General features: G+C 37.2%; 1 protein-coding gene across 1 annotated transcript in view; it reads left to right on the top strand.

The window, feature by feature from the left end:
* Window positions 1-526: 526 nt before the first annotated feature.
* The window catches only part of nradd (neurotrophin receptor associated death domain), a 56,392-nt gene continuing 44,049 nt past the window's right edge, over window positions 527-12,869 (top strand). The window contains exon 1 of the mRNA XM_028817369.2: window positions 527-1,013. Coding sequence (XP_028673202.1) covers window positions 969-1,013 — 45 coding nt within the window. The 5' untranslated portion in view covers window positions 527-968. The remainder of the gene's footprint in view (window positions 1,014-12,869) is intronic.

Here is a 12,869-nt window from a genome sequence, read left to right as displayed (position 1 = left end):
ATCAAATTTTATATTACCACATCTGTGATATTTTCATTTAAAAACGTATGTATTTGCCACGAAACTTCTGAATCTGGATGAGATATGCGAGTATCAACTGCTGAACATTTATGCCTAATAAGCGCACTGGATATTAAGTATTGGGGGTAGCATTCAGGTATTATTTGGGGATATCACTTCACAGAGATGCGCTTATTTGTATTACCCTGGCGAGGTATTTTAATGGAACTGGGGAGGAAGGAAGCTCATGTTTCCCAAACCCCTGGCTTTTCGCATGCAAAAAAGCAAACCCTCTGTAAAATTCCTCCACATTTAATTGAAGTCTTTTTATTAGTTTATTGGCATCTCTAAGCTCCTCGGGTCTTCTGTCTTCTCCTCCTCTCTCCCTCTCTCTCCGTCGTGATTTATTACGTCCGGCGGACCCTCCAATCCGGGGGCGAAGAGATGCGTCCACGTGACCATTCCTAGGGTTGAGCTAGAGCAAGAATTAACCCGTTCAGCTCGCTCTCTGTTTAAAGGGGCCGGCCACAAGGATGCAGATGCGGACAACTGGAAGAGAAGTGCGGTGGACGGGAATCGAGGGAGTGATCCGGAGACTGTAGCAAAAGGAATAAGTTTTTACAGGCGTTTACTTAGTCGGGATAGTACTATTGTCTCCGAATTCGCTTGGTCGACTGGCTTGAAAGGTTTTCTGATTCTGAACTGAGAAGAAACTGCACGATTTGATCGCCCTCCACTCATGAAGCTCTTTTCTTCCTTTTAAAGCGATTGCACTTTATATTTTTGGAAAAGAAAATTATAAACTGAACGATCAAGACATCTGTTATTTTATGTGAGGTTAACAAAATTGGAAGTCATCCGGTAACATCCCCGTACCAGAAAAAGAAACTTTTTAAAGTCTGGCAGAAAAGCCGAGAGCCGGCAAAGTTTCTGGCTGAAAATCAAAGTGTAATAAAAGTGGAGTCGCGATGCATCCGAGGACTATAGCCAACTGTCTGCTGATTGTTCTTCAGGTGAGGCGAATTCTTATTTCTTTACAAATATTTCTGGCTCCCCCAAAGGCTGTTTGTTCATTACCATGTTGTAATTGTTACAAAAGGCACGTTATAAAGGTATCAAAGAATTCAAAATGACTTCGTGTTTGATACGGTAATTTGTCTTCTGGGCATAATACTTTTAACTTTATCATAATAGAGCGACTTTATGGATTAAGCAATTTGATGAGTTGTAGTTGCTCTTTGTAGTACAATTGTTTGTATGCTTTATAAATGTGGAGATCAATCCGGTAAGTGGATCACTCAGAGTGTCAGCCAAACAGTTCTGGCCACTGAACCAGTAACCAGCATAGTAGTTAAGGCATTGGACTTCAAACCCTGTGTGACCATGAGCAAGTCACTTCACCTGCCCGTGTGCCAACTGAGAAAAACTAAAGAAATATAACCAATTGTATCTTTCAAAAATTAGAATTCGCCTTGGATAAAGGCGTCAGCAAAATAATAATAAGTGATAAATGAGTGCTTTACATTTAGACACCATAGAAGCTTACAGTGCAGTATGCCACGCTGTATGTTACTCAGACCCTGGCGTTTATATTAAAACGTATTTTACTCTGTTGCATTGCAGCATAATTACTGAAACAAATGCATCTGGCAAAACTATGACTATCTATACCAAGAAAATATAGATGAGTATTGAAATTACGACGAGTTTCTAAACAGGCGTATTCATATTAAATCTCAGCGACTTTCACACACAAACACTATACTATATATATATATATATATATATATATATATATATATATATATATATATATATATATACACGCACACACACACACACAAAAAGGTTATACTGTATACAAAAAAAGGCATGGTGGCGTAATGGTCTGAGCTGCTGCCGTACTGCTCCGGAGTTGTTGCTTCAATTTCTGGCTAGATCACTCTGTTCAATGTTTTTATATTAACGAGCATATTTGTTTTTTATTTTAATATTTTTTTTTCGTAAATCTTGAAGACAGACATATTAGTTTGATTGGCTAGGCGACACTAAACTGGCTTCAATTTATATCAGCTTAAGTATCTGTTGGATCCCTGATGGGCAGGTTCTGAACTTCTGCCCTTTCACACGTTTTCGTCGGGTCAGGATCCGGCGCTAAACCGCCCTAAATTGTAATAAACATATTCCGAAAGTGGATGCTTGGATAATGGATAGAATGCTATTATAATAACCACATTTTAAACACCAGTATTGCATTGGTTTGATCCATTGCTAAATAACCTTTATCCATGACAAAATATTTCGTAATTGCGTGTTAAAGCGCTTGAGTCTGATATTCACCTAATTCATTTGATTGAGCCTCTTATAGTTTAAATAAGCTGTTGCGTTAGGTAACACAGGGTGTGCAAAGAGACTGACAAATGTGCTGATTTACTAAGTGTGTTGTTGCTTTCTACGAAGAATATGTATAATATAATAAAATGATCAACCTATAATATGTCCGGTCACTATTTTGAATACTTACTGGTGGATGCACATCTCCTTTAAGAGTTTTAGGTTTGCAGCTGAATTACAAATCATTAAATAGTTATAATACATAATATGCAATAAATTCGTTAGCCACGCAAAACGGTCTCGATGCGAGTGTGGGTTAAGTGTATAGTCTGGCGTTCCCTCCGGGGATTTATCTCTTGTTTCAAACGTTGTTTCTACGAACCTGTACTGAGATTAAAGTAGATAACTACATATGTATTTTAATATGTGAAATTGCAATGATTTATTTTCTTCTAGCTCTGATACACTTTAAATGCACCGCATTGAACGCAGGGGATCGTTTTAGAAGTGAAGGATTCGTTTATATTTGGAAGGGCTTTTCTCTCGCGATTATGTGGTCGTGTCTTTTCCTGATCGTGTTTTATTCGGAGTCCTTTTGAACATCTGAAGTCGAAATCAGGTACTTTGATTAGAACGAAAGAAGCAACTTTTAAACACCCTGTGTTGTAAAAAGAGATACGGAGCCAAATACAAACGTCTGCATTTCTTGTCTGAAGTCACCGATTATCACTACTTAGATTTAGAAGATCAGGCGCAAATAGTGTTTTATGTGATGACTGGCAGTTCTGATAACCCCGGTGTTGCAGTCAGATTATTTAAAATAGATGAATTACTGTATTTTCAGTGGAGTCTCTATTTAGGGAGAAGAGCGGCGCGGACTTTACACAAGGTAATCCACGAGACTTTACTGGGAATTTTTTTTAAAGAGATTTGCTGTAAAGTTTTTAAAAGAATGGCGACAAACTATTGGCAACCTTTCGGTTCAGACTGTTTCGTGTATTTCTAATTTTAATTGTTATGCGAGGGGCGAGTGGGTGGAGTGACCGTCGTGTGTATTGGCGTAAAGGACCATGGAGTTAGCATATTGATGTGAAATTAGAGGTTTGGGCTGTATTCTTTTCAAAGAGGTGACTTCTGCCTCAGTATTCCACAGCTACTCGTGTAACACCCGTCTGGTAAAGCCCTTCAGCTCAATTCAGTCGCAGCTTCATGCGACTTAACGTGTGGGTGTGGATGTCGATCCTACAGAAAAGAGAATGGCTGCAGCTGTGTTGAGTTAGCGCAGAGTGGTGTGGAAGAGATTATACTTTATAACGATTTCTGCAATGAAACTGGAGAAACATAAAATGGTATCTTATGCTTTAGTGAGTTGCTGAACATTTTATGTTATGTTTCACTTTATTCATTTATCAGTAGTACTAGGGTGTTGTACCGTGTTAGCCATTATGAATGTAGTGAAAAGTCAAGCAAAATGACACCTTTTATTGGCTAACTAAAAAGATTACAATATGCAATCTTTCGAGGCAAGTCAGGCCCCTTCTTCAGGCAAGATGTAATCAGGGGCCTGAGTTGCCTCGAAAGTTTGCATATTGTAATCTTTTTAGTTAACCAATAAAAGGTGTCATTTTGCTTGACTTTTCACTTCATTTATCTGGAGAGACTTAACAGATTACAAAATTTACATGTACATTTATTTAACAAGTTCTAAAATATAAACAGTGGCATATTCGGAGACTGGCTCTGGGTTACACATTAGACTTCAAATGATTATTATAAATATGGTCAACTCTATAGATACCGTACTAGGGAATCACACAATGTGTATACTTTTACTCTATTTTCAAATCACTATATGGGAATGGTATGATGGTATAGTGGATATCACTGAAATCACAAGGTTTAATGATTCTGGATTCAAATTCTGACACTGCTACTGTCAGGGTGCAATTTACAAACTACAAATTATCACTGTGTTTAAGTAAGGTTTTTTTTCTTGGTGTGTGTGTGTGCGTGTGTGTGTGTGTGTTGCTGTATAATAAACATCCATCTTGTTCTGGATTAATTTCATAGTCTGTTCTTGGGATCAATAAAGCATCTATCTATCTATCTATCTATCTATCTATCTATCTATCTATCTATCTATCTATCTATCTATCTATCTATCTATCTATCTATCTATCTATCACCTTTTGCTGTTTTTCAGACTAATTAATGATGCAGGATTCAAAAGTCAACAGGGATGTCTATGCCAGATAGAAACAGTATTAGGGTTCTGTTGATTTGTGTGGGTGTGTACCAATTCAAGATGGCTACAACGACCTGTCTGTCTATGCTGATTATAGATGGTTAAGTATGTGTGTATATTAGAGTATATGTTTATTTTTCTCGGCCTGCCTTCTGTCGTCTCTTCTCTTTTTTACCCCAGACCCATTCTTGGAGTGTGGTTTTCACTCGTCACGCATATGCAACGATTTATCACAGGCTTTGAAACAGATGTTTCAATAGCTCTTGAACTTATTCTAGCCATTATGAATCAAGAGAGGGTTTTTTGTTGTATGAATAAGGAACAATGATACAAAATTAATCAAATTTTAATTGTTTTTAAGTTTCTGTTTACATTTGTTTCCCTTTCCTAGGCATATGTGTCCTCAGTGCCAGGTGATAGTGTCTTTTGGAAAAAAAAAAGTCAAGTCCACTTTGATTGCTGTGGGTAGATCAATTCTGGTATATCCTAAAACTGATAAAATGGAAAAAATAATCACAATTAGGAATCTGATATTCTATTGTAATTAATCCCCGGATAACAGAAATTACAGTGGTATAATGAATAGGCTTGTATTTCACACAGTCATGTAAGTTTATCAAAATTAAAACCAAAATTACAAAGAAGTCATTAAAAATGGTGCATAAGAAAAAATGATTTTGAAAGTAAATATGATTATTTAGATTAAAATAACTTTGTAACGTAAATCTAAAATAGCTTAAACTGTATATGATTCTCCTGATCTAAGCTTTAGGCTCATACAAATGTGTAAGTCTCTGGCCTCTCACTGTTGAGCACATGTCCTTAATTAATTGAATCTATACATACATAACCATCTGAAATGAAAGTTGGCTCTCATCGTGGCAACTGAGGATGAATAAATGCCATGAAAAGGAAGCTTTATAAATTAGCCGATCAGTGTCTATTAGATATTGAACATCTCAGTAGACTAGCAGACGGGGTTTTGTTGCTCGATTCTCAGGTTCAGTTCCAGACGGGCATTGTGCATTTCTGAGGTTTGAGGGGACTGTGTGTCTCTGCTCAGTTATTTCAGATTCTCCTCATAGAAATGCAGTAAGGCTGATACAGCAGCTCAGGACTTTGCCCTGTTATGGACCACAAGTTAACACAGTAGATTCTGCTTTTGCATGGTAGATTGGTCGTCTGTGATTGTGACCAGGATTGGTTGATATATAAAAATAATACAATGTGATTTACTTAGTATTTAAAGCTGCAGAGCACAATGAATGAAACCCTGCCTTATATCCACCTATCCAACAACAACAACAAGATTTATTTATATAGCACATTTTCATAAAAATAATGTAGCTCAAAGTGCTTTACATGATGAAGAAAGAGGAAAAACACAAAGTAAGAATTAAAATAAGAGAACACTAATTAACATAGAATAAAAGTAAGGTCCGATGGCCAGGAAGGACAGAAAAAACAAAAAATACTTCAGATGGCTGGAGAAAAAATAAAATCTGCAGGGGTTCCAGGCCATGAGACTGCCCAGCCCCCCCTAGACATTCTACCTAACATAAATGATCAGTCCTCTTTGTATTCAGGGTTCTCATGGAAGGATTTGATGATGATGGTCATGTGGACTGCTGTCCTTTAATCCATCAGTGTAGGGACATCATGGAATTTTGATTAAGTGTTGGTGGTGCAGGTCGCCACCACAGAAAACCAGAAAAAAAACAGAAGAGAGAGTAGGGGTTAGTACGGATTTTGGAGCCACCATGAATAGTAATGATAATAAATTGAATATGCAGAGCATCAGGATTAAATTAAAATATAGTTATGAGAAAGCCATGTTAAAGTAATGTGTTTTTAGCAGTTTTTTAAAGATCTCCACCGTATCAGCCTAGCGAATTCCTATTGGCAGGTTATTCCAGATTTTAGGTGCATAACAGCAGAAGGCTGCCTCACCACTTCTTTTAAGTTTAGCTCTTGGAATTCTAAGTAGACACTCATTTGAAGATCTAAGGTTACGATTTGGAGTGTAAAGTGTAAAACATTCCGAAATACAGTATAAGATGAAGCAAGATTATTTAAGGCTTTGTAAACTATAAGCAGGATTTTAAAGTCAATTCTAAATGACACAGGTAACCAATGTAGTGACATCAAAACTGGAGATATGTGCTCGGATTTTAGGATTCTAGCAGCTGCATTCTGCACTCGTTGCAATCGATTTATGTCTTTTTTGGGTAGTCCTGAGAGGAGTGTGTTCTAGTAATCTAGTCGACTGAAAACAAAAGCGTGAACTAATTTCTCAGCATCTTTCAATGATATAAGAGGTCTAAACAGTTATCTTTAGAGTGTGGAGTTTGTGAACTCAGGACAGTTACAGATGTCACTGGAACAAAGCATTATGAATGTTGAGCTTTCAATATCTCAACCCAAAAAAGTTTGTAAAATATAATGGAATTCCTCAGCTCATATGTCAACCAGTGCCAAAAAGTGACACAGAATGTTGAAGAAAGTTGCCTTTGATTTTGTATTATTATTAACTACCTACATTACCTGTCAAAGACAGGTAATAGAATAAATTAAAAAAATATTGGATATCTCTTGCCCTAGGTATACCTTCAGGTCTTTTCCTATCTTGACTAGCACCCCACCTCTCGAGCCCATTCCCATAAAGCATGCCTTTCAGATTTTAGCATTTTGAGGGGCCTTGCTCCTGTCTGCTTTTATATATCCCACCTTTGAAGGCGATTCTCAGTGCACCTCCTACGTCATTACTTATCCTTATGTGTCTCACTCTCTTCCTGTTTCCATCATATTACAAAAGTGAAACCGACCAATCACAAAAAAAGCCAAACTGACCAATCAGATTGCTCTGATGGACCAGACATGCAGGCCTTCACGTTTTATTATGTAGTAGATAATTTGAGTTTCATCCATCTCTCCATCCATCTTCTAAACCCACTTTATCCTGAGCTGGGTTGCAGGTAAGCTAGAGCCCATCCCAGCAAGGAAGCAGGACACCAGTCCATTGCAGGGTGAACACACAAACCCTCACACACCATTTAACTAAAATAGCTGTGTTGGAAAGAACATCAAGAGTAAGAGAGAAGTTGCATTTTCACAACAGATGCCATATACGCGTGCAGAGCTGACCACCAAATTTATACACAGCAAAAGGTGCCAGGCCAATAAAGACTACATTTTCATTGTTTTGAGTCTTAATGGAATGTTTTCAGTACACAATGCCAGTAAAACCCACTTAAAGTATTGATAACCATGGGTTATATTCTACTTCTTCTGTCAGAATTTAGAGTGGTCTGTATTTGTCCATCTTCCTCTTAATGTAAATTCTTAGGTTAGGTTATCCACTTGTATTTTTCCAAATCCACTTTTTCCACATTGGAAAATGAAAGCATCTTAATAGAAATTTGGGGACAAATCATTCTGTAGAATATTCATAGAGGCATTGTAAATGTATCCAATTTATGAATATTCTGCAATGAAATTCATCCAGTTCTGCACCCAGACTTATTTTTTGATGCTCTTCAGACAGACATTTCTTACAGTGAATTGGAATGAGAGAAGATTCAATAACTAAATCGATGTATCTGTCAGTATTGCCTCTCGCTATTAAAATAAAAAGGCAAACATAAGGTTCTTCACAGTGTGAAATACATGATGTACTGTATGTACAGTATATACATACATCTTGTAAAAAACTTTGAGCTACTTCATTTGTATGAAAATGTGCTATAGAAGTGAATATTATTGTAATTTATGGTATATACTTTAATGGAGCAATTCATAAATGGATTAGGTAATGCAAGATCATTAAACTGTTCACTTAACGTCCATCCATTTTTCTAATCCACTTATCCTAGGTGGGGTTGAAAGGCCAGTTTGAGCATTTCCCAGCAATCTCTGTGCATAAGGCAGGAACAAACCCAGGACAGCTTGCCAGACCATTGCAGGGTGAATATATAAACAGACACACAGGCACATATCGGGGCGAGTTTATTATCACCAGTCCACCTAACCTGCATGTCTTTGCACTGTGGGAAGAACCTATGTGGACATGGGGAGAACATGCAAACTCCATACAGAGAGTATCGGGAATATGAACCCAGGTCACTTTATTGAGAAGCAACAGTGCTACCACTTTCACTTAATATAACTATATTGTATTGAAAAGTACAGAAAGCCAGTGAATCAAAGATAATTTAAAGGGTGTCTGTAGGAACATACGGGAATTCGTTTTCAGTGTGTGCAAGAGTTGTTACACCAGCTAGCCTGGGCAATGGGATGAGGATTTTTGCTTTTTTTTATCTTGTGGCACAATTGGTTTATGTTATCCAACTGAAATATAATATTTGACTTTTATTTTTTCTTTCACCATGTAATATAAGCCAGTTACCATTGCATTCTTCCTTTCCTTTCCAACTGTCTCCCACCCATTACGTAATATTTAGTGGCCAGTAAGCACAACGAGCATCCTATGACACACAGCTTCCTACATCTGGTCAATTGACTGGCTTAAATATTGGGGGGGGGGGGGGGGGGGGGGGGTGTCTTTGTGACGAAAGCAGAAGTAAGAGCATCAAGAAATGAGATGGGGTTAATAACAGCACCCCATCTCTGATTGGGGTGGTATTGCTTACCTTTTTAGAGCCTTGAAGACATCCTCTGTATGCACATGCTTAACAGTGTATATATACTGTATATTTTTATAAGTGTATGTGTATGAGTGTATATGTGTTTATATATGGATATACTGTAGATATAGTAAGATCACCGTCTGTGAAAACTTGCATATTTCTTCACACAGGCCACTGTAGACAGATGGAAGAAGTTACTAAGCAGTTTAGTACATAGCATTACCTTAGGGACCTTTAAATCGTAACTTGACAATGTTATGGAATTGTTAGGTGAACGGTAAGTGATGAGAAATTTTGGGATGAATATCATGTTCTTGTCCAAACATTTTTGTTCCTTTATTCTTTGAGAAAGATTGTGGTAACTTCATGTGGAAAACATTAGTGTAGCTCCGTTCACCTGGTTACCATAAGCAATTTTATACAGTGTCAGTTTTATGGAACATTTTCTCAAAGTAATTCATATACACAATGTCATAGGATTGATCGATGTACAGTTTATTGCATATAGGATCTAAGATGGTGAACATGTACATATGCATATCATTTTTTAACAGAAGTCTCTAGTGATGCTGAGGAGGAGATGGTTTATGAATGTACTCCAGTGATAGGATCACAGAACTAAACAACTAACTAAACTTTGCTAAGGCCACATCTTCCCAGAAGAATAGATTGTTTTCTCTTAAGTGACATATGCACAGCTACATTTTTGTTTAAAAACACAGATTTTAGTCTCAGTTTTCACCTTTTGTCCACATTACCCTGATGCTTTTAACTCCCAAAAACAGAGACTTTTGAAAACATTTTCCAGAGCTGTTTACTCCATTAAAATGCTGGTTCAGCATAGTAATTTGGATGGGTGAAACCGTAGATATTTCAAAAGACAAACTCTAATTGCTCTCAGATTTATTTGTGCTATTTATGTATCCCTTCCATGATTGGATTCTGCTCATCCCAACATATCATCCCCTGTTTGGTCATGCATTGTGGAAAAAAACGAATTTCAACATAGTGAGCATGCAATAGTTACTGTCCACGGCACTTGTTTAGTTGTTTACCTGTATGCATTTGTACAGTTTGAATGCTGCATACATGTGCAAAAGGTTTGCAATAAATCCCCAGGCTGGATATGTTTCCAGCCCTCCAAGGATTTTCACGTTGATGCGCATATGTCCAGTGTAGGCAGATGTCTGCATTATATGCATTTTCAGCCATTTTCAGCCAAATGAAGCCAAAACACTAGTGTGGACGAAGATCATTTTCATTTAAAAATGTCTTAGTGTGGATGTATATTAGTGTGGATATAACCTTAGTCTAAGGTTAGCCTGAAAAAAAAACATATCCACAGGTACCGCAGCAGGGACGACCGAGAACAAAACATTTAGTCATTACAGGATAATTGCACTTCTCTTGTCTTTTAATGTTCGTTTGTTTTGGAAAAAAAAACATCTGTCAAGGCACCACATTAACATCATCAAACAAAATATTCTTATAAACAAGAACAATGGCAATTTTCTTATTGGAGGTTCAGGTTCTGATTTTCCAGCTTGATTCAGTGAAAATGTCCAAAGCATGGACAGCTGTATCACATTCATTAAGACATCATTCAAATGCTTAACTGTTCTGACAAATTAACGTCAACTGAATATGGCAGCTGCCACCTTTTTATCATCTTATTCAAATATTTCTTATAACATTCACCCAACAAACAACACTACTTTTCCACCCTTCCATCTGTAACCAGAAATTATGGAAATTTCTAGACCTTCATTTCTAATCTTCTTTTATAGTTTCTTTATGGATATTTACGTTTTGAAAAGAGCTTTGTTCTGCAGCTCATGAAGTGTCTCAATATATCCAGTAAAGGCTAAAATATGTATATAGGTGCACATATACAAGTGAAATCAATATTCAAGTACTGAAACAAATCACATGTATATCTACGGGTCCATTTAAAAGCATAAATCACACTGACACATTAATTATCAACTATGCACATTACACCAGTCTTTGAGGGTTTTACCCCAGTACCTTAGCCTGTAACCAATGCGGTCTGTTTTAGCAGCTTTTTTAAGCCCCATCCCATTCTCAACTAATAGAAAAGTAGCTATAAAATGGGGAGATAACTAAAATGGCATTGTCGCTCACTACAAGTAAGGGGAAGAGTTTAGTGGCAAGTTGAGTCCTTCAATGTGTGCGACTACAACACAGTCCCACATGACAAAGCAGTAGTTTAGGAGGGTAAGGGACTACAGGAGGCTCCAACGATGACAGTATTTTATAGGTTATGTCAATGAGATTAACCACGTGGTTTTCCACATCAAAACCACATGGCTGTTTCTCCTTATTAAATTCACTGGCAGCCTTTCAGTTCTAATTAAACCTAATACTCTACAGGCCTGTTTTTCCATTCGGGCTAACACGTGTGGTGCCCATGTTCCAAGCCTTTTCTTGCTTTAGGACACTCTTGCACAAAGCCCGAATTGCTTATGAACACTTCATTTTTTTTTCTTTTCAGTTTGGAGGATCATTTGACCTTTGTGTACCTAAAGGCATTCTCAATCCCATAGTACCTCAAATCTAACAAATCCCTGGAGGTGTCATTTGAACCTTGACCATCTATGAATAGGATTATTTTTTATTATATTTTTTTCTCTTTTTAGTTACAAAAAGCCTGTATTTCTTGACGGGACTCTGGCTAATCCTCAGTCTGTCCCCTTGGGCTCTGTTTCACTGGATGGGAACGCCTTACATTGCAACTTAAACATTACATTAATTTTTTTCTATTGTTCCCAAAGAAATATCACTTGAATGAGCCATTTACATTAAATCTCGTCAACTGAAAAAATATATTAGTAATAACAAGCAAAATTTCAGAATTTTAAAAAACAGAATCTTGTGTTTTTTTTTGTTTTTTTGTCTTGCATTTGCATTTGCTTTATATAACAGTTTGTTATTGGGGCTAATCTGTTATTGTACATTTAAGGGTGCTGCTATACTGCTTCTCTTTTATGGCTTAAATTTGTTTGTGGGTGTGTAGTTTAAATCCATTTTATAGTTTTCTTGTACGACAGTTTTGGAAACTGTAAAGTGAAAAGAGCTTTATATAATAACTTGACTGGATATTTAAATTTATAAATAAGTTATTCATGCAGTGTTACTGCTTCATTCCCATAATGTAACATATGAATGATAAACGTTTTTAGCCTTTTGTATTTTTAAAAGTTTGTGGGAGGGCGGCACGGCAGTGCAGTGGTAGTACTGCTGTCTCTCAACAAGTGGGTTTCCTCTAGATGCCCTGGTTTACACCCACAGTCCAAAGATATCCAGGTTAGGTGAATTGGCATTGTGTTTGTGTGTTCAGCCTGCTATGGACTGGTGCCTTGTCCAGGAGTTATTCCTGCCTTGTGCCCAATGCTTGCTGAGACTGGTTCCAGCTTCCCTGTGACTATGCTCAGGATAAGTATAGGCTTGAAAATGAATGGATTGTTGTTTGTGACAATGCTAGAGGTAAGTGGCCTATCAGATGCAAATTTCCTTTCAATACATCAAAAGACACCATAGATGACAAATAGATTGAAAGAAATCACAGCGCAGTTTCTATTTAGACTTATTCCCCATAATCCTTTTACAGGCCGATAGAGAGT

Source organism: Erpetoichthys calabaricus, chromosome 13 (assembly GCF_900747795.2).
Source record: "Erpetoichthys calabaricus chromosome 13, fErpCal1.3, whole genome shotgun sequence".
NCBI lineage: Eukaryota > Metazoa > Chordata > Cladistia > Polypteriformes > Polypteridae > Erpetoichthys > Erpetoichthys calabaricus.
The sequence above is the reverse complement of the archived record's forward strand: the minus strand, read 5'-3'. Positions and strand labels throughout refer to the sequence as shown.